At 38.3% G+C, this 23,654-nt stretch overlaps 1 protein-coding gene across 1 annotated transcript in view; it reads right to left on the reverse strand.

Moving 5' to 3' along the window:
• Positions 1–2,754: 2,754 nt before the first annotated feature.
• The window catches only part of B3GLCT (beta 3-glucosyltransferase), a 62,898-nt gene continuing 41,998 nt past the window's right edge, over positions 2,755–23,654 (reverse strand). The window contains exons 9-15 of the mRNA XM_065627108.1: positions 18,880–19,011; positions 17,869–17,938; positions 11,693–11,806; positions 10,198–10,297; positions 9,086–9,205; positions 6,610–6,754; positions 2,755–4,383 (exon numbers count right to left, since the gene is read on the reverse strand). Coding sequence (XP_065483180.1) covers positions 4,216–4,383; positions 6,610–6,754; positions 9,086–9,205; positions 10,198–10,297; positions 11,693–11,806; positions 17,869–17,938; positions 18,880–19,011 — 849 coding nt within the window. The 3' untranslated portion in view covers positions 2,755–4,215. The remainder of the gene's footprint in view (positions 4,384–6,609; positions 6,755–9,085; positions 9,206–10,197; positions 10,298–11,692; positions 11,807–17,868; positions 17,939–18,879; positions 19,012–23,654) is intronic.

Here is a 23,654-nt window from a genome sequence, read left to right on the forward strand (position 1 = left end):
TACTAGAGTTGTCTGAATGATAATTTAGATTAAAATTCAGGTCCTATGGGCCTATGTGCTGTCCAGACCAGGAGCTGGTGGACGTGTTGCTCCACAGGTTATCTGTAGTGGGTGCACAGGTCCCCTGGTGCACCCAGGATCTCAGTCTTCATGGTGAGATGTCGGGGGAAACAGAATACGTGATCTGAACATGTAGTTTGAAGGAAACTGTCATAAGCACAGGAAAAGCTTCAGATATCTGAAGGGGTATCCTACCAATGAAGAAGTTTGCTATGGATGATCTGCTATAATTTTTCATATGTGTCCAGCATATTATTTTAATCTGTACCTTTCATGAGTAGCTGTGGCAGTAAGACATCCAGAAACTCAAAGGAAACTGCTGTGACAGACTTCAGCTGAGGTGGGGCATCTTTCAGGAAAAACTGTAACTAGGGCCCACAAAAACCCATGAGAACTGTGGGATGTGGAAGTCTTCAAAAAGACTTTCCTGGAGGGTGATTTGTGGAAATCATCCACAAAGAACAGACTCCCTCAGCCCTAGCAGACAGCACAAAATAATGGAGGTGAAAGTCCCATAAAGGAGACCTGGACTTCCCAAGTGGTGGGAAGAACAAAGGGTCTTTTAGGCAGCTATGGGTGGCCACCAGGCCTCTGCCAGCTGCTCGCCAACGATGAATACATTTCATTCAGCTCCTGCGCCGTAAAGGAGGACAGGTTTGGATGGTGCTCTGTAGGCAACTTGGGTGGGAGGGGAAGGGGGTTTGGGTTTCTCCCTGCCGCATTAGGAAGATGGGAAACAGAACTGTTTTGTCCAGATGGAGGCATGTCGAGTTATGGTGCTCTGCCTGAGGACCCTGCAAGTCAGCCAGATGAGGGAGAGACATAAATTACTCCTCTGAAACACAGGATCTGGAAAGACCCCACGTTCAGCCCTGCCTTCCACAGATTTCTAGTTAGACTTCGCAGCAGATTGACCTCGAATCACTTTGTCCTCAGACACGATTCCAAGGAGATCTTGGGAAAGGAGAAGTGGCATGACTGGATTTGGAGGCACTTCACAGCAGCCTGTTGTGGCAATCCTTCCCAGGGTTGGTCTCGCTTTCTGGGAATCTAATGGAATGATGCCTTGGGCCTCTGGCTTAGACACATTCTAATTCCAGCCATGGTAACAGAAGTCCTGAACCATGACAAATTAAGGAACTGAAAACAAAGTAATTTGCACTCCTCCCTCCAGGCAGCAGTCATTAAAGCTGGTGTTAGCGCAAAGTTTTCCCACACAAATAGAAAGTTACCCTGCTGGCAAAATTTTCCTGCAAAAAATAGAAAGTTACCCTGGTGGCAAGCTGCCCGATTCCTGCCCATTTTCCTTCTTGCATGGGAAGAGAAAAAGGTCAGTTCTTTTGGGGTCTCTCCATGCCTGGGCCTTCTGCAGATGTAGGGAAATAAAAATGGATTCAGAGCCCTCATTCTCGTTTGTAATCACATGTGGGACTCAAGTACTTCATCTCTCATCATTTACATGTCCTGCTATATGGAAGGCACCTGTATTTCAATACTTCTTTTTGTCTCCTGAAAGCAGATTAACCAACCAGCCAAATTATCAAAAGAATGTCATGAACGAAATACCTTAATACATGGTAATTTTCTATGTTATAAACATTAAAAACAGTCATTAATGACTCCCAGATTTTCTTTTTCACACCATAGTTCTGGAATGTCCCAGAAGAGGGAACTTCAAGCAGTCAATCGCCTTTGCAGCCCCGTTTTAATCTGTTACAAAAGTGAGTTGTGAATTCCCCTTCTTTTGCTTTGCTTTAACATTTCACCATTTATAATCCTCTTGATTTTCCTTAGAAACATTAGTACTGTTCAGGCTCATTAACACACATTTTTGTCTTTAGGTTTCAGATATTAACAGCCTTGCTGAGTCTACTAAAACTATATTTAATATAGAAGGCTTCACATCTTGTTTACAGAAACTCTCTGGGATCCTCTGCTTGAATTTTCTAGTTCATGGCATAAAAGGTCACTTTCGCCACGTTGCTGCTAGGGTTGCATAGCATTAGCTATGTCTCAAAGGTCAGAGTTTTGGGGGCATAATATTTGAGTAAATTCATTGCTTTCAAAACAATGGAGATGGGAATCAGAAGTCTAATGCTTACTAAAACCTCCAGAATCCTTGCAGTAAAACCCAGAGTTAACGGCAAGAGAAAAGACGGACTTTTCATTTGTCCACATTTGTCAGACCAGAAGCAAAAGTCCCAGTAAGCAAGCAGTGAATGAGACGATGGCTCCCAACCTCTAAATAAGACGGAAGCCTCCAAGTGCAACGCAGCATGGACCCAAAGCAAGTCATCTTTGCCCAACCTATTCCTCACTCCACAGAGCCCAAGGAGATGTAAAATATCACCAGTTTGAAGTGGGCAGTGATTAGACCATGTTGCAAGACATTTGGAGAACTTGATAAGGACATATTCTGTGATAACACCAAGATTCCCAATCACATGACATGTCTACTGCAAAAACATTTTTAATTTGCACAAAACTAGACACTTGAAAATTAACCTAATCTGGGGAAGCATGTCAGGACAGAATATGACCAAAAAATGTTTAAGCTGCCTTTTAGTACAACTGACCATAGAACACTATTCAGATGATAAAATCATGACATGGGTGCTTAAATAATCCTGTACTCGGTTTGCAAAGAGAAAGAAGGCACAAAAGATTAAAGAAGAATGCTTTTATTCAGCTTTCAGCTCTCACACTTCTAAACAGCAAACATGATTGACAATTCACCCATGGTACTGGAGACCATAGTCCTGGCATCAGTACAATGTCTACTGTTTAAGGCACTGATAGTGGGAAGAAAAACTAAAAAAGACATAACATGGATTGCTCCTATTTGGATTATAACTTGAATCTATTATATGTGCTTGCTATTCAAATGCTTAAAATTCCACAAGCTACATTCACCAACAAAAGTTTATACAACTCCAGTTCTTACTGGAACAGGAATCAACACCCTACTTTGACTTAAGAGCAAGTATTGCATCACTTTTGGAGTCGAATCAATTTTTAACTTACTAAAAGAAAACAAAAACACAAATTGCACCAGCAATATGGCTTTAAGACCCCGTATTTGGTTGCAATATAGCAAGTGAAGTTAAATAACAGCATAAAAATGCCATATACTGTCATCTTAAAAGGAGCAGTTTTACAGTATCAAAATTAGGTTAGAATGTCCTAAAGCCAGTTTTTGTACAAACATTTTTACAAAACTGAATTACTCAAAGAAAAAAATCAAGAATATTTTAAATATGAATTACTCTTTACATGTTGTATGCATAAAATTACTTACCTTGATGATATAAATTAGGAATACTACAAACTTTTTAAAGCTGGCATCCATATACTATTGAAATGCACACATCAGAAATACTGAAGTGTTAGTTCTGCAAAAATCCTTAAGAGTCATATTTATAGTTGCCAAATAGATACACAGTGACTTAGGTTTCTAAAGGAGCCACAGCGACCTCCCGTGGCCGTGTAAGAAATTCCTGTCCTTAACCTTTTTTCCCATTTTAAACATGACATTCCTCACAAACGCTAATAAACTTACAAGGTACAACAGTGGTTCATGCCTTGTCCACCTGTCCCTGGAAACTACAATATTTCTAACTGAAATGAGTATAAAGGAACACAGCCTCCACAGAAACCAGCTCCTGGCCACAGAAACGAAATCATGTCTCCTCTCTGATTTATCAAGAATCTGTTCCAGAACAGTTTAGGGAACTGTTGTCTGCAGGTCAATGAGAGATGATGGTCAATAGATGTTTAACACATGTTCAGTATTAGGCTCCCAAATACATAACTTCAGGTTTTGACAGAACAAAGGAAGAAAATTTAAATTGATGCTGCCTGACTCGAAGTCCAAACCAGAACACGGACGAAGTTGTATGAGACATTTTAAATGTGTGTCAAGTTCATTGGTAGACAAAACCCCAAAACATTTTAAAAAGAAACCAAGTGTAAAAAAAGAACCCAAAAGTCAATTAGGTGTCGCCTTCTGTCGCTCTGAAGGAATGTGACCAACAGGAACAAAACATTGCCTTCTATGTCATGAACAGACGAACAATGTGAGAACAACATAAAAATCACAGCAGTGATGGTCTCTCATCTGCAGTACGTTAATCAACACTTACATTCTTCTACTGCTTATAAATCCTCTCTGTTATATCCAACTTTCTTTCCACCAAGCGACTCTTCTGTGTTTGGTGCCAGCCATGTGAAATACACCTTCACTGGATCAATATTCCAATGCTTGTGAAACGATACTGGGATTTGGTGAGAAAGGTAGCCTTTTGGGTAGTCCATTGGCCTTGCCTAAAATGGAAGAATAAACCAAAACCACAAGTACTCGGTGAGGAGGAATAATTTTAGAAGAAGAAAGTATCGCCGTTCAGTGGCCTCTGTATCGTAACAACGCAATGTGGCACTGACAAAATACATGAGATGATAACGAAGGGGGTTTTTACATCATTCTGCTAAATGAACCGATAGGCATTAGTTTAGCTTGTCAACTCGTGCTGCAGTCATCATGCTAAGAAGTACACAGATATTCAATATGCTCTATTTCTGAGGATTAAATGGCCACCATTTATGAAAGCAAGTGATAAACAGTGTAGCTTGTATTGCATCTTTTCAAATATACAGTTTTGGTTCAATAATGACACAATGATTTTAAGTAATATTCTCTTGCTCCTCCTCTAAACAAGAGTTGCCAGTGCTGCCAGTGTGATTGTAGGATCCTAATAATGCCAGAAGCGGCTGAAATACACAAAGTTTTATGACAGAGAAACATTACCAAAGGCGTGAAATATTGTGGTGCTGGAAAATTGCATTGCTCTTCTTTGTCAGGTTATATCAAAAGAGACAGAATTACACCACAGCTACAAGATGCAGCTGACTTCCTAATGCACCAAGCACATTTCATTTCCTCTGACAGTTTAATGGCCTGTAAGTGCATCATCATATAAAAAAGCCCAACCTGTAGTGGTCTCTGGTAAAATAACTTGATTTTGCCATTGTAAATAGAGTTTCTGTAAAGAGAAATGTATGAAAGGCACACTTTTTTTTTTTTCTAGATGTAAAACATGGGAAGAAAATTGCAGGATTTGGATTCTGAACCACTGATTTGATGCCTAAGCTAGTAACTGATTTAATACCGCTCCCTTCACCTACTCACAGTGGTATTAATGAATTCTACATGCTGCGTTCTTCATGCAGTTCTGTATACAAAACAGCCATAACCCTAGGCAACAGAATTTGATATTAAGAAATCTGAATATGTGGTGGTGGTTTTTTTAAAATTTTGATTTTTAAACCACAGAATGCTTATTTTAACTCTGTTAATTTTATAAGACGCATTACTTGCTTTCTTTAATACTTACACTGAGAGGAGTAAGCAATGATAAACAAAACAGGAAAGTAAACAGATTGATTTTTTTTAGATGGACAATAAATTAAAATATTGAATAGTGCATTCTTAGCCTTCCCATTTCTCTAAATAGTATATGTAATCAGAAAGAAAATCTTAATATAGGAAAACCTGGTAATTTAAATAGCAAACTTCCTCCCCTGCACTGACAGCTGCTTTGAATTACATGGCAATTTACTAATTTTCAAGTAGCCTATTAATTGCAGTTCATATCCAGATACACAAGGTCTTCCCAGTTTTTAAACTCGATTAACACCTGAAAAACATGGAACACTACGCTGATGGAAATGCTGATTTAAAAAAAAATGCACTATTTGGGAAAAATCATAAGTGCTGCTTCTCTTTAATACCATGGGAGGAAGGTGTTTATTTGGTTTATAAGGCAGCAAATTTCTCTGGGACTCAATGCATTGTGTTTTCCACTGTGACAGTTACAATTAGATTGTTAAATATTCTGGAAGACACAAACAAGATTAAAATCTGTTCCAACTCAACTTTTCTCAAAATGGAGAATATACTCACAAGGAAATTATGTTTCATAACCTCTTTTTCCCTTGTACTAGCATAAGGCAATTTATATATTTATACCATTCTTTAGAATCTCCCGCAAAAGCAACAGTTATACTTTTACATCTTCACTAATGAGATATTTCTGAATAGCAAATACTGAACCAAAAGAAAAATTGGATAAGTGGAGAAAATAAATTTACTGAAAAATTTTACAGTCAGTGCTCCATTACCTGAATAAAATAGTACTGTCATCTGGCTTTTTTTCTTTTCTTAGCAGATATATCACAAGTATTCAAAGTATGTGGCTCCTAATTCTATTAGTTTTTCAAAGTTCCCACCTCTGACTGCATTTTTCATAAAACATAGTTGCAGGATAACTGAAATATCTTATCAACTATTGAAGCACTGTAGTAATCCACACTTCGAGAATATTCTTACTTCCTTGATCAAACTTGTTCTGGAGAGAAATAAGGTACAGCAGCAGTCTCCTGGCTATAGTTACTACACGTTGATAGAGTTTGCAATATTAATGAGTCCTGGTTTACGTGTATACTTAAAAGAATAAAATATATTTTAAATACTAGGAAAAATAACTCTCTGACCTGATGAAAGAGTGGACTATGTGTTATAGGGACTCCTAAGCCACTGAAACACATCCCCAGGACCATATCATCAGGCGCATCCATGCTGTAACACCGGCATTTACTAGCAAGTAGTTTCTGAACAGCTGTTCTGCTGAAAACCATCCTGAATGAAAAAGCAAATGAAACGTATAAGACAATGACATCTAGAGAAGCCAAATTACCGTAAATAATAAATATTGCTAAACGATATGAAACTGCAGGACAAAATGTAGCCCTCTGGTGCAACATCTCTGAAATTTCAGAATTTGGGAAGTCAGCACTGACAAGTAGTGCAAGAGGCATTTTCTGAAAGATAATTACTTCATATAATGAAAATTATATAATGAAAATTAATTGTACCAATTACGCCAATTGTTGTTATTCCAACAATTACTTAGCTAGCCACCATTTCTGCCACAGCTGATAATTCCTCCTTAATTTGCCTAGGACTTTAAACGGATATTCTCCTCTATCTTACTCAAATGTATTGTCGTTAGTTATCCTGTAGCAATTAAATGAAAAGAACTCTAAACCTGAAGTGTCATTCCTTGAATCCTCTGTTATACCAAGTTCCCTCCATAAAGAAAAAATGTTCCTTGAAGCCATTGCAAGGCTCTTCTGTTCATTCTGATTTTCTTGCTCATCTAAATACCAACCAAAGCCTGGAGCTGTTAGATCATTATCACTTAAATAAGCCTTAAATAGACCAGAAACATGATGGGATCTTAAATTCAACAGCTGAGGGAATATACTCTTGCCTAGTGTTCCATAGTTGCCTTTTCTGAAGCCACCCAGTCTCACCAGAATACAGGCTACTCTAGATACTACAAGTTATACTAATAAGATTCACACTCTGAAGTCGCTACATGGCTTCTTGAGTTCATTCACTATGTGACAATCCTTTGCTTGACACTGGGACATCGCAAAACTTCTACAGGTACTGAAAGCTGAGGCAAAAAAAACCTGACCTGAGAATATTGCCAGATTAAAGTTGTAAAATATTCCATCACTATCACTGCAACTTTGAAAACTGCATGTATTGTAAGAATTTAAAAAAAAAAAAAAAGAAGCACAATAGGAAATTGTATCTCAGTACTCAGATCAAACAGAGAAGGAAAAATAAGCTAGAGCATTGAAAAAACCAAACCAAACCAAAAAATAGTTGGGACTTGTGACCAGCCTGTGTTGCTACACAGAAGGTGTGACGTAAATTGCACAGATTTGGGGAATATATTTGCTAGTTGATTATCTGGACTGTATCCCTTCAGTTATATAGAATTCTTCACTTAGAGCAAACCTTCTCAAAATTAAGGTATGGCGCAAGATGGATGATCTGTGCCTCCATCTGCTCAAACCTGAGAATGAAAATAACCCCAAACTTCCACATCTAGGTGACAGAATAGAAACTAAGAGACAAACACTAAAACCATATAGAAGTATAATACTGGTAACCCATAAACATACCACCACCAGTAAAAAGTTTATTTCTTAACTCAAGCATAAACCCCACTTAAGTAAGATCTTATGCAACTATGCAAAAAAATGAGAAAGCCAGTCAACTGATTTTTATTTACTCATGGATGAATAAGAATCTAGTAAAGTTGTTATAGCCAGAGAAAGACACTAAGGACATTCAGATGTCCACACTACTTGCTTTGAACACACAAGATGGACAGATCAGAGTCTTAAAATGGTTCTTACTGCAAGACGAGCCAACCTGAAAGTCCATATACACATTAATTGAAATGAAATTTCGCATACAATCACAGGAACCCTTGTGTTTCGTGCATGAGATCAACCCACAATGATCTCTTTCTATGAGAAACTATTTTCCAAGACATTGACATCAAACTCCTTGCTCAGCTACCTCTCCATAAATCATCACGTGAAATTCAAAAACAAAAGGAGAATCATGATCATTTTTCTCCATGCTTGGACAAAGAAAGAGAACACGAAGGTGTATTTTCATTGCGGCAATTTGTATCACTAGGTGTGCTGCTCCAGGTTCTCCTGCAAACTCCACAACAGTTCAGATCAGAAGTGCAATTTTTTTTAGGCAACTATCCCAATTGTCTCTGCTTACTACACTTCGAGTCACATTGTAAGACGGTCTCTGAACACGCAGAATGAATTCTATCAGAGGGAATAAGGCTGCATGATGTGCACCAGGAGAACGTGTGGTGCTGATAACCGATAATACGCACTCAGTGCACAGGACCAGTAGAGCCATAATGACCATCATCCTCAGCACCAACTGCTTTGCTCTACAATCTGTTCCCAACAGGCTGCACAACTTCTAACTCATTAGGACATCAGGGTCTTTGAGCATCATTACATTTTAATCATACTAGGAAATATCACTGCCTCTGTTGAAACTGATTTGTGTTGTAATTCAAAATATCTGCATTCAAAGCAGGGACTGCTGTAGATCTCAGTAGGTGTTTAAACAAATTACCCTCCTCCGCCAGTGATATAACTATATCCTCCTGTTCCCAAGCCGTAACCGTAACGCTCTCCAAGAAACACTGGTTCATTTGGGTCATAGCAGCTGAGTAATTTCCGGAGTCTGAAGATACTATAATATGAAAATCCAGTAAAAAAATAAGCATGTAGACAGTAATCTTAAAACAGACATTGCTAGCCTAAATGACATTCTAGCAAATAGCACAAAAATGATAAGAGAAATTTAGCAATTCTACATAAAACAGAGCTACAAATTTTTAAACAGAAATTTATGATCAGTTATTTACTGTGATATATGACTACTGAATCTGGCCAAATGATGAATTCATTAGCTTAAAATATTTTTCTGAAGGAGTAGGCAAAGTTTCTCAGGAAAACTAAGTCTCACTGAAGAGAAAACATGAAATTATTTTTTTTCCAAACAATGGTAAGATCTCTGCAAATGATCTTCTCACCCCAGGAACTGAAAACAAAAAGGTAGATATAGTTATACGAATATTACAATTCTACAATTATAGCTTCCTCCAAATTCTTCTTCTGTCACGTGATTTATTGGAAAGTATTGTCTTGAACCATTTATTCTCATGTTCATGATCCTGCTGGTTGATCACTGGGCCTTATTTCACTCATACTGCAGTGTCAGTTTTCATGTTCATGGAATCTAATTCTTTAACAAAAGCAAGTCCCTGAACACTTCTGAGTGGCTCTGACAACTGACCCTATCTTGGGGCACCTTGCTTCAGGCACATTTATGTGAAGAATACATCTTAGAAAGTGTATTAGCAAATAACTAAACCCAATCAGCTCAGACACACCTGCAGTGAAGAATCACAATGTGTAATCACAGAATCATTTTGGTCACATTCAGATGATATGATTACACAATAACACCAGTATGCATTGCTTCTATCAAGTTAGAAGATCACACTGTTTTTAATATCAATCAAGGACCGCTGACGGAAAGTGACAATTTTTTTCCTTAAAGGAATACAAAGCTACTTAACTAATAAAACAGATGTATGCCTTAAACATAGAAGAGATGAATACTGCTAAAACTGCTATCAATACGAACAGTGGTAATTCCTGAAGTATTGCAATGTATACCTTATCAATGTGTCATCATCCACTATGACTAACCAAGGGGTTCTGGGAGAGCTATGATTCAAAAACCTTTCCAAAATGGCAAAAGTTTTCCCACAGTGACCTAAAGGAAGAGAAATAACAGAATATATACATTTAAATAAAATGAGATTTTGTAATAAGGAGAATATGATAGAAAAATGTTCTATAAAATACACCAAGATATTTTCATAGTATTTCATAATGTACCAGACAGGTCCATTGCTTTTATATGTAAATATATATATATACACACACACACATATATATAAATATTTAAGTCTACATTAATCTACCGTACTGATCACCAGCAACTCAGGTCCTGATAACTTCCTCCAAGGAAAGGCCTTAGTGTTTATCACAAGACTATAATGAAGCTGAGAGGTAAACCACCCTTTACTAGGAGTTGAGAAGTAAAATATCCTTGTTCAGAATGAGTATTAGAGCAAACTCAGCACAATTTGCTTAGTTTAGAACACCAGTAGCCTCCAGGTCCCACTGCTCCCCACAGCAACGCTCACGGGCTGAGTGTGGAAGGTCCCTTTCCCCTGGTGTGACCAGAACCACTGGGCGCATCATCTACGGGTGATCCCCATGTGCTCAGCAGCTCTGCTGCCTCCTGAAAACACTCACTGGTTGCACATCTCCCACTGCACCCAGGCAAACAGAAATCCCTGCCTGTTTTCTCTCTGCATCTCACAGACCCTCTGGAGGACAAAAAAAAAAAGGGCAGCTGGAAATAATCCAGAGATCAGAACAACCAACCTAGTGAGACAGATAAAGCCAACAGGCTTGGGCACCTCTAATCCAGAAGGCAGTAAATTCTAGCAGAGACTAAAAGCCTAAGAATGATAGATCAAATGAAAGAAAAAACCCTAAAATTAAAGAACTCGCAGAAGCCATCATGTCCATACCCTTTTTTCTATTCAAACAAAAACTATATTACTTCAAAACCACATTATTCGTCATAAAAAGGTCTTCTAATCTGAACATTTAGTTTTAGTGCTTAACTCAAGACATACTAGGCACCAACATGTACTATAATACTTAAAAAACAGACGACTGGGAGTTTATGCTCAGTAGCCAGCTGGCACTGTCTAGGTCTTCTGACATAAATCAATGACTTCTGCCAGTATTGATGATCTTACTCAAGATGGTCAATAACTCAAGAGTTATTACACCTACCCAGAGGAACAACACCAATTTTTGTCTCTTGGAGTGTTTCAGTGTACCATGCTTTCATACTCACAGTATTTACTTTTCTACTACAAAGAACTTTCTACATACGTGGGTGAACTGTATTCTCCATCCATTTCCTGTGTGGCAAAAGCATTTTTTTTTTACTTTAGGCAGCACAAATGTGCTCTAGAAATAAAGAATTTCTAAATTATATGCTAAACATGAAATACACATATCACCCCTAAAACATACCATCTTTAGACAGTTATTTGTACAAAACTGACAACAGTCAGTAGCTCACCTCTGTCCGTATTAGGTATGCCTAAATCGATAGTAGGAATGGTGATGTCTGCATAGTCACTGTAGTATTCAAAAAGAGCAGCTTCTCTTTCCCAGGTCTGCTTTACAACTGGTACTGCAAAACAATCGTTGACATCGAAACGTAAGTAACTTGATTAAAATAAGTACCTGATCAAAGCATTTATGCATCTTGTTGACTGACACATTCCTTTGCATGGTAATGAAAATGCTGTTTCAAATACAGCACCATGGTTCTGAATGTTCATTCTTTTTTCTTTCCTACAATATTTAGAGACAAAAGATTTTACATTTTTATGAAAGCCAGTCAGGGCAGTTTTACTTATCTAGCAATACATTTTTTTAAATTACTATAATTTCACTCATATTACATTGAAAATGTGATGTTTACATTTTTGCTAACCAAAGTATGGTATTCATTACTTTTACACTTGCTGTGGTAGACATTATAGCACACATCAGCATGAACACTATCACAAATCAATCATTCTTCCAGTACTGAAACTGTCACATTTTAAAACCAGCACATCCAACTGTACAGCATGTAAAATATTCTGAATCAGAAACAGACCAAATGCACCTTTTGAAATATTACACTTATGTTATAGACATCATATCTGACAGCAATGTCATGTTAATGCTCAAAAGCATCTGTCTGTGGAGACACACTCAGAGAAGGACATTCATAAATATCATACAAGCAATTTTTATCCCATGGAGATTCCTTACAAACCAAGACTGCTTACTGCTTCCCTACAAGAGCAATCCTTTTCTCATTAGTTTGCCATTTGACATAAACATTTAACAGTGACCACACAAAATTCTAAGAATGATGCTATAAATGTTTAAATTACATCCAGAAGTGAGTAAATTATGGGTAACACAAAAAAAGTCAAACATCTGCAGGGTGTTTGGAAGAGAATGATCAGATTAAAATCAATGACCTCTTCCATTTTAAAAAATAAATGGTCAGGACTTAGATGAGCTGGTGGAGAGCAGGATCTGCTGGTTGTGACTGCGTGGCGCTGGACTCCAGCACGCTACTGATGGGTGAAAGCCTCATTAAAACATCTCTCAGGCTCCACCCTTCATGCTCTGATGCCATCCAATGTATGAAACAGTGAAGTTTATGGTCAAGTCTTTTGAATTTAGATTGCAGAAAAACGTCGTTCACACTAAGTAGGCTTCCTGCCTTCTCCAAAAGGTTCATTCATTCACATCATATTCTGGATGTCACAGCATTCATGAACCAGAAAAAAAAGCTGTATCCCATGGTATGTTTCTATGGCCCCCGCACTCCATTCCAGCTGAAGCTCTGACTGAAGGGACAGCCCCCACATCAATAAACCATGCATGAAAAACTGCAAGTAACACAATGTCAGGTGAGCATCATCAGTTTCTCTCCAGCTTGGAAACACTGGAGTAGGCAAATGTACCTGGAAGCATGAGTAGATCCCAGGGTGACTATGAGTCACAGATAGGATATGGGTAATCACATTCTTGTGTGTCATGCAAGATATCTCCATAGGAAAGGCAAGCATTGTGCAAAAGCCCTGGTGAGAACTCAACTGTACTGCTAGGGACCTTTCTCATTCCTCAGGTTCAAGAACGAACAACCCCATCTGGGATGAAGGCAAAGACTAAGCAGCTGACTAGGGGCATGGAGGGCCTATAGAAGAAGATGACTAGCAGGGGCAAGACAAAGGCTGAGAGAGCTGCCATTACTTTCAAGAAAGACATCAAGGATGAAGGCTACTGAAGTGCAAGGAGAAAGATGGTCAAAACCACAAAACAACTCAGGACTTCTTTCCAAGAGGATGACCTGACCATGAACAGGCTAGTAGCAGATGTCATAGGATCACAGAACGATTTTGGCTGGAAGACACCCTTAAGATTATTGAGTCTTGCCAGGGCTCCCTTGGGCCATTTTGGCTAGGGGCCTGCTGCTTCTGCTCCACAAAGGTGGCCCTCATGCCCCACATCTGGGGGGAAGAAGCTTTCTAGAGTCCCAGGGTGGGCCCCAAGAGTGGCCTCGCGGGGTTGCTTCTTGTCCTCTGTAGCATTGAGCACAGGCCCTTGTCAGAGCTCCTCTGGGCCATCTTGGCGAGGTTCTTGTCTGCTGCTCTTGCGCCTCCAAGGCACTACTTGTGCCCTGATGCTCTTAGGCTCTCTTGCCATTGCAGATTTGGAGTGGGAGCCAGCTCTGCTCTTCCCTGGGCTACTTTTCCCCAGGGATTCCTGCCTGTGCTTGGAAGGGCTCCCGGCTGGTGGCAGTTTTCAGGTCTGCCTGCACAAATGTGCTTTTCATGCATCACTGACCAAGAAGCACAGAAGAACAAGTTTTGGGAGACAAAAAGGATGTTTGTCACGGTGTGCCCTGGCAGCCAAGAGGGCCAACCATGTCCTGGGTGCATCCAGCCCAGCATGGCCAGCCGGGCAGGGAGGGGATTGTCCCGCTCTGCTCTGCACTGGTGCAGCCTCACCTGGAGCACTGGGTGCAGTTCTGGGCAACACAGGATAAAAAGGATATAAAGCTATTAGAGAGTGTCCAAAGGAAGACTACAAACTTGGTGAGGGGGTTTAGAGAGGAAGCCGTGTAAGGAGTGGCTAAAGTCACTGGGTTTGTTCAGCCTGGAGAAGAGGAGACTGAGGGGAGGCCTCATGGCGGCTGCAGCTTCCTCACAAGGGGAGGAGGAGGGGCAGGCGCTGAGCTCTTCTCTTTAGCAACCAGTGACAGAACCCGAGGGAATGGCAGGAAGATGTGCCAGGGGAGGTTGAGGTTGGACATTAGGAAAAGGTTCTTCCCCCAGCGGGTGGTGGAGCATGGGAACAGGCTCCCCAGGGAGGTGTCACGGCCCCAACCTGACGGTGTTCAAGAAGAGACTGGACAAGGCCTCAGACACACGGTGTGAACTGTGGGGTTGTCCTGTGCAGGGACAGGAGTTGGACTCATGATCCTTGTGGGTCCCTTACAACTCAGGACATTCTAGGATTCTATCATCATTGTTCCTCTGCTTTATGTTCTTTGACACCATCCATTAGGTCTCATTAGTAGTAGTGAGCTCTTTTAATGGAGGAAATATTTATAGAACTTCCCATTATTGCTATATAATTCTGACACTTGTGAACAACTCATTTTAGCCCCTTGCTGGAATCATCTATCACCTAATGTGATGTTTGCTGCCTACTTACTTGCTCACTTTTCTCAATCACGCAGAGACTTGTAAGATTTATTATTCTTAACTGTCAGTTTGATAAGATTAAAATGAATTGAAAGGTGACTGTTGAGAGAGAGTATTAAGAATTCAATGCACTAATGTAAAGGCTTTAATATTTGGAAAAAATATAATTTCACTTCTCTAGCATTGTGCAATGGATGATATTGCTTTTAAAAGTTTTAGACATTTAAAACTCCTCTCAAAGCGAATTATGTACAAAAAATATGTCCATACAACATGACAGTGGAGTTTTGAAACAAAGCCAGGAATTTCACTATACATTAACTCTACCTCCTATGTACTAAAAAGTCACATGACATCATATAACAACTGCATAATCATGCATTAATTGACAGACAATGCCATGAAAACTGCCCCCCTCCAATAGAACTAAAAAACCCAAGTAGGCAGGTAATTATTTTCTTGTTTTGTGGAAATGTTCTATCTCAAAAATGTTTCTCAGAAGAACAAAATCAGAAAGCTTTCAGAAACAGGAATGTCACAGATATACAAAACGCTTTCAACCTTCACCTGACGGAAGAGTCGCACCTGTAAAGGCTGTTTCACCTTTCTCCGGCCAAGGAGCTCAACACCAGCAGGGTGCTCTGACATATAGAACTATCCGCGATTAGGATTGAGCCTCTCAATTTCTTCAGTGGAGTGCCACTTTTTTTTTTGTATAAATGAGAAAAGTTCACTGAAGCAAGGACCTGAGTGTCATCTCAGCTAACTGGTCGAAAAAGGGGGCTATTAGCTGAAATGTCTTTCTCTTTTCCTTTTTTGTTTTGACTGAAGTGTCATCATCCAGACTAATGTCTATTGTAAACTGAATCCCACAATACTTAGTAGTTTCTAACAACTCGTATGTTCCAAACAACTACTATTTGAAATTTCTGACTAGCTGTTGATGTATATATTTATCAATATGTATTAATACTTGTGATCGCATGGAAGTTTTAATACTGCACTACAGCAATACTTATAAAAGATCAGCTCTAAGCTCTTAATTATACTTTGTGCTACTTCTAGAACCTCAGTGCATGTTCACAGTTTTAAAATTTTCTTATATAACCATATACAGTGTGTATAAGAAGGAGAGTTGTATCTGAAGCATATTCTGAAGTAAAATGTAGCTGCTTTTGCACACCGAATTCCAAGCCTTAATGTTGCACTAATGTAGTTTTTTGGCATACAATAAAAAATGACTTACCAGGTAAAAGGAGCTCTCTGAAGCTGGCATCCATTAATCTTTCAAAATCTTGAGTAAGATTATCCTCTATTGCATAACACTGGAAGCTGTGAGGAAAGTTCAAGAATTTTCCTCAGTCTTCAACAGGTGTTTCTTAAAAGATGTTTACATGATCTTTTTGATATCTTATGTTCTTTTCTGACTTTCTAGGTTTGATAGGTTTGTTTTAATTTTGATGTAAGAAAATAAATATGGAACCAGAAAGGAGAACTCTTCAGTGAACTCCAATTACAGGACAGTCAATTTTGTTTTGTCAAAAGCTACTTCAAAGATAGCCTAATGATTAGGTCATTAAAATACTAGAAATGTGCCTTCATTGAGTGCAGTAGCATTAAGAAAAAAAATCCATAAATCTTATTGTGAAGAAAAAAAAAAGCAACTGGCAAATAGTCTAAATTCAGAAGTGACAGAACCTACAGTTTTGGATGCATCAGCAAAGGGGGACTTAGTTAAGAACAGAGTTTTTATCTTCATCCTGTCCCCTGACAACAGGTGTGACAAACGCCCCCCCCCCGCCAACTTCGGTAGAGCTACTAACCACTACTTCATTTTAAATTTTTTTTTTTCCAATAATAAATTGGCTTTAAATTACGTTTATGAACAAACTAAGCCTAATGGTGACAATATTATGTATCTGGAGTATTCACGGGCATACAAAATTCAAGCAAACTCCTGGAAATAAATCCATTCCCTAATTTCCTTATAAACAAAATGTCTAGAAGTAAACTAGGATGGACCAGTAGCTGGCATCAAGTAGGTACAGTGTCTTCTGTTGAATCAGCGGATTTGGAACTTTTCCTTCCAAGTTTTGTAGACAGCAGATCTACCTCAGCTGAGCGTCACTGTGTATTAGCTGAAGTTGAGTGTCTCCACCTTTATTTTCTGTGCCTCTGAGAAGGAACTTAATACTCACTGGACATATCTTGTTGGGCAGTGACAGGTTTTTTTTGGTTGTTGATTTTACCATGGGTATCACGGTCATATTTTCATGGTGACTGTCGTTAATTGTTTAACACTCTAGTTTCCAGATGAAACATGCTATACTGTCAGATACCTGGGGGACTCTTGATGTGTGCCATGGACTGGACAAAGTACTACAGATGACCAGGTTTCTACAAGAGACAAAATTTCCCATTCTAGGCACTGTAAACCACCTGTGTACATCCAATTGCATAGGGTGACCACAGACAGAAGCAATATGGCACCCTAAGCTGTTCAAAATTCTACTGGAAGGAAGGGCAGGAGAAAAGGACGGAGGAGGGGAGAGAGCTTTCAGCTTTATCGGCTTTCTAGATCAGCCACCAGACAGCTGCACCATTCTCACTGCTAGTACAAGGAATAGAACTGAACCGATTATCTCAGGGAAACTCACTGAAGCATATTAATAGCTGCTATATTAATTAATATTGCAACAACTCCAATTTGCAATAATGTAAGCTAACTTTATGCATAATTTAAATTTAGGTATTCAATTTCAAGATTTTTGCCAACCAGCCACTAATGATGAAACATCAAACGACCACAACTTTTCATCTTAAACACTTCACAGCTTTCATGTTTCCCAGTGGATTTTGCAAACATTTAGCCCCAAACAGCTACAGAGACAGCATATATCAGCTTGGTTTTTAAATATTAATTTCATAAATTATATTGCATAGAACGTAATACTACCTTGATTAACCAACAACTTACTTCTGTCTGCATGAAATTTCTGACATGTTTTTACAGCAACAAAGACATCTTCCTTTTTCACTGGCTCTCCCTATATGAAAAGAACAAAAAAAATTATGAAATTGCAGGGCTTGCCTGTAACATGTTACTATATGTATGTTCGTGCATACAACAAAACAGAAAATGCCCTTTCATTGTATAGCATATCAAGTAGAATAATGTATCAGTAATACAGTAGAAAGTATATTTTTGTCTCTTGAAAAAAGGTCACTAGTGGTTTAAAATTCCTGAAATAACACTAACTGAATACTTTTTCCATTGATGTAGTATTCTAAGATGGACTAAAACACATACCGTTAGGCAAAGAGAATGAATAGTAGAACTTGCGAATGATTCATCTGAAAAACACTGGTTTTTAAAATTTATTTGAAATTTTTCACTATGAGAACATGTTGAACTGTATAATACTTGGATAAAGAAACTTAAATGCCAGAACAAGCATAAATCTTTGAATTTTCTCAATTATAATAAAATCATTTAACATTTTTATTTGTTTTCCTTTTTAGCACCTAGAATTTTGCTCTCCTGGCCTCTAGCAACAGTTAACCCATAATATCATAAATGTATTCTCCTAGAGGTAGAAGAGATGAGTTGTAATTTAATGCATGAAATACTGTATTCCATTTTATCTTTAGCCTCAACAATTTTAAATTCCCATCTGTGAAAAAAGATTATCTATACTACAGTATCTCAGAGAAATGTACGGAGAAATATTTTATAGATCACGAGCTGCTCAAACACTGTAGTAAAAACACTCATTAAAGCATATGAAATAATTGTTTGCCAGGAAATATCCTGTGCCACAGAAGGCTGAAAGTATATCCAAAACCAGATAAATGCCAGAACAAGCCTTTTTTCCTAACTTATAAAATTTTTTTTTCTTAAGGTTTGGGATTTTTAAAGTTAGTATTATGCATTTTAGTAAGAGTTTTACATTTACTAAGCAAGTGGCATTTAAAATATGGTACTTACACAAAGTGGCAGAAAATTACTGAATGTTGTTGCGCAATGATCAACCTTATCTGAGTTCACATCATCTGTGCAAAACTCAGGCACTGGAGTTAGATGTGGTCCTTCCCCTTTCTGCCAAATATATAGGGCAACCTATCAAAATAGAAATCAGTGATGAAACTGGATAAAGACTCTCAGGGCATACAAAGAAATCATATTACAGGACAAACTTAACAGGAAAACTGAAGCTGTATACCTATGCAATTAGTTTCATATATTTAATCATGTCAAAACAACCCATCTTTAACTTTTATAAGAAGTGGTAGAGTAAATATTTCCACCTTCTTTTAAAGTAAACAAAAATCCTTATTGTGTTGCTCTTTATAAATTATTTCGATAATTTGGAATAGCCTGTTTCATCCTATGTGGCAATTTTCAGCTTTTCAAAATAGACCCATTCTCTGATGACAATTTAAAATGCTCAATATCAGTAATGAAACTCTGAGAGGCTGTAAAATACAATGAAGGATAATATAATAGATATGCTGTGCTATCTTATAGTAGACTCTTGTATATTGTAAATGAAACAACATGAAGTCAGCCAAAACTTATAGAGAAAAAGGAAGAAGCAAATCAGTGATGTCTGAAGAAGAGAAAAAACCTTTTTGTATTTACATTCAATTAATAATAAAAATAATAATATTTCAATCTGTACTTCATAACACATCAAGAACACTTACACTTGTCCAACATTCCTACTGCAATACTTCTCCACTGCTTCTAACTTTGCCAGGCTAAGTGTTGAGGCAGGAAAGTTCTACACTTGGTGCCTATCTCAGACCAGTTAAAAGATTCACTTCATTTCATATAAAACTGTTCGGAAACTTGTAAAGACAAAATGAAGTTCTTAAAAATCTAAATGGCACAAAATAATATCTCAGTAAGAATGCGGATCCAGAGCTTCCCAGCTGCACTGCCATACACTCCCAATTCTGAATGCTTTGTGTCCCTTGAGGACCGGCCAAAGATGTGAAAGCATCTTTGGACAACAGCTGTTTGAGCTTATGCTCAAGATGTAGGAGATCTGGATTCTAGGCTGGCTTCTGCCTAACTCAGAAGTTACAGCTTCTGGTTTTCAAAACGATGCCCACGCCAACAAACCACAGATATTCTGGGACACAGACTCTCCATAGACTCATGAAACTGAGTTGCTGGGCAAAAAGTAAGATTCATGGAACCAACGAGACAGGGTAGGGAAGGGGAGCCTGACTGCACTGCACAGGGGGAATGGGTCTCCTCCAAGGGAGGAAAACCAGGCCTAGGTCCTAGGTCCCGTGTCCCATGTTATTTATACAAATTCCCACTGACTCTTGCATGGAAAACAAGTTAAGTGCTTCACTGCAATATGGGACCAGAGCCAGCACCCAGCAAAGGCAAAGAAAACAAGTCTCCTTTTCACTGTTTTACGCCTACTTAGGTACTGTTAGCTTTAAACCCCACCACAGCCAGAATTCAGCTCCTCTTTTAGCAAATAATGTGATCATCAAACTATTATTAAGAGGGCAAAATATTTCCTTCTCCCCAGTGTTCAGGAAGAACTAGACACAAACCAAGAGCAGTAACTATGTTCTGGACAAGCCCAAGTCACCAAATCAGTTACAGACTTCTAAGTTATAGATGATTAAATTCCTGCCCATCTCATTTAGGTCTCAACATCCTCAGGAGGTCCTGACTACCTGCACGCAGCCATTTCTGGAACTCAGAGGGAATAAAATATAAGTCCCAGTTTGTTACAGGCCCTGTTATGACTGGGGGCAAGATTGAGAACACAATAATATTTTTGAAACTTAAGCTTCCAGATCTGAAAGATTTTTGACAGGGTACAGTCACATACCAGAACACAATCAACTGACGACTTTTTCGCAAATTGCTGATTGTAACTGGGCTGTCATAACAACACATGCACTCTTAGACCACTTCAACTGCAAAGTAAAAACACTTAGTTTGATTGCACTGAAAAGAGTTTAAATTACTGTATTTTCCTTGTAATTGAGCAGATGCAGATGACTGAGAGCTCTGGGCACATAGTCACTACCTACCGCTCAGCTGGTAGTGGCCTGTTAAACCACTGTAACTCAGCTGCAGGTTCTTTCCATACAATGAGTTTTGTAGTTTGCAAGTTCTAATTTGTCTTAGCCTCACCATTATTAAGTGCTCTGTTTATTTGCTGGTTTTGCAATGCTTCCAAAAACACAGATCTTAGTATCACAGATGAGTTCAACAAGGTACTAAAGGGAAAGGCCACGCGACAAGGAAGAAAATGCATAAGCATGAGTGGTTCCATCCCAGCAGAACCACTCCAGTCCACTCAAGTGTTAGAAACCAGCACTGAATTAACTCTTTTCCCTCTAATGACAGTGTTTCTATGAAATATGTTGATAGTGCCTGCAGTAGAGGAGTGTGGCAGTGACATGTAACACAGACATGCTGGTGGTAAGGCACAGCCAATAAAAATATAGATACATCCGCAAGGTTATCTTTGTGCCTTGTCATCACATTCACATTATGGGACGTAAATTGTTCTTCACCCTGCCTTGTAGCTGGAAAATGACATAACAGCAAGGGATGGGATTTCTAAAGAGCTTCCAGTACATCTTAAGATTGTATTAGTTTGGAATTCAGCTATTCAGAATTAACGTCTATCATATGAACCAACAAGGAGCCAATGCTCCTGTAGCATAAAGAATATTTAACAATTGTAACTTAATACGAATTATTTATGAAAGTACGGTAAGATTTCCCACTGAGTAATGAAATCTTCAATAGAAAGCCTTAGAACGGTGTGAAGCTATCCTATTTCAGAGGTGAGGTTAGAGTGCCTTTTTGAGTTACAGAACATGACGACAGATTGTTCTTAAAACAACGGAAATGTATTTACAATAAAAAGACAAAAAATAGTCCTAGTTTAAGTTCAAATCTAATGCCAGATATACAAAAAACTCCACTATTCACTTCCAGTTTTCAATAAGCATCAGGGAACATGGTATATATTGCACTGTTACAAGTCTGACCGTATTTGCAAGATAGGCCTTCCAGATGGAAAGTGATATAAATGGCAAGGATATAAGAAATAGGGACTTGGAAAGTAGTGGGGTGAAAAAAACCTGATACAGAGCACAATAAAGTACAAAAGACTAGATGCACATGTCATTAGGACTCTGTCAAATTAAACATTTCTTCAAACACTTACCATCCTTCATAAATTTAAACATTACACAATTGTTAAAGATCACAGATTATTTCCTTTGATTTGTTGTCAGTCTTGATTCACACAAGAAGGACATCGAGATAAAATGATTGAAGAAGCAGAAGACGGTGATTTATAAAATAAATGAGGGAGAAAAGAACTGTCTCTAGGGAGACATGAGACTCTGCAGAAAGAATAACTACAGGGCTGAAATAGGTTATCAGTGGCAATAAATTTGAAATGAAACATACACAAAGAACTACTAACAGAATAAGAAGTGGATGGGAGTCATTTTGCAGTTGAGTGATCAATTGTTTTTCATTAAGCAATCTGTGGTACATAAAATAAATGTCTGCTAATGATTTTTTTTTTAATGGCACAACGTTTAGAGGCTTTATCAGTGCTGAGGTAGACTGGAATATTGGAAATATATGAATGACTTCGAGGTAACTTACAAAAAGAAGATTAATAGCCTGAAGCTCAAGGTCTTGCATTTAGAAAAATTAACAAGAGGAAAGAAACAGCTTGTTGGCTTGTTTCACATAGCAAAATGAAAGCTGAGAGGGGTCTCATTGCTTTTGAGAAATATATCAGTCAAGGAGGGGAAACTATGTGAAAGAATAGTGTTGGCACAAAACCAAATTCATTTAAATATACTACCACTTTATACTCTATAAATACCCTGTAGATTTATCTTGGAAATGAGAAGGTTTATAACCATCACAGAATAAAGATCTGGAAGAGCAGCAGCACTTTTAAGTGGCTGAGTTTTTTTGTTTCGTTTTGGGGGTTTTTTTGTTTGTTTGTGGGGGTTTGTTTGTTTGTTTGTCTTTTGTGTGTGTGTGTGTGTTTTTGTTGTTGTTTTTGTTTTTTAAAATAGCTGACTTTCAGGATTTTAAAAAAAATTTAAATGAATTCAACATCATTCAAACTTTCAAGCCAAAATCAGCAAGTTATTCCAGATTCATCCTCCCCTTCCACCCTGGTTCAGAAGTTCACTTTGGTGACAGTACAAAACCCTGGCTGCACATTTTGAAGACAGAAAGAATAAAAAAGCTTCAGAAAAAGCAGCACTGATATTCTTTCAGATCCCTCCACTCCTTTCTTCCCATGTTCCTTTCAGTCAACTCACTTATTCTCTGAAAGACCTAGTGGGTACCTGTTAAACTGCTGCAAACCAAAGGCAAAAAAAAAATTCCAGACTTCCATGCTGCAAGTTGCAGAGTTGATTGTTCACACAACGGTTAGGTTCCTCAGAGTATTTAATCCAAACTGCATCATATTTAGCTCCTAGAGTCTGATTTAGAAAGTGAGTGAGGCCAGCTTGTATCTGAGACACTGTTCACGTCAGCTTATGCTTCATGACTTGGACGTCTCTCTCTTTCTTTATAAAGCAAGCCTTAGCAGATACCGTACTGTGAACAATCACCTGTGTCTTCATATATGAATGCAATTTTATTAATGAATTCTTCAACACTTGAAATATAGTTTTAAAGTATTACAATATTCTAAAGGAAGGGAAAGAAATTAAACATGCCATTGCAGTCAA

The sequence above is a fragment of the Caloenas nicobarica genome, chromosome 1, assembly GCF_036013445.1.
Source record: "Caloenas nicobarica isolate bCalNic1 chromosome 1, bCalNic1.hap1, whole genome shotgun sequence".
Lineage (NCBI taxonomy): Eukaryota > Metazoa > Chordata > Aves > Columbiformes > Columbidae > Caloenas > Caloenas nicobarica.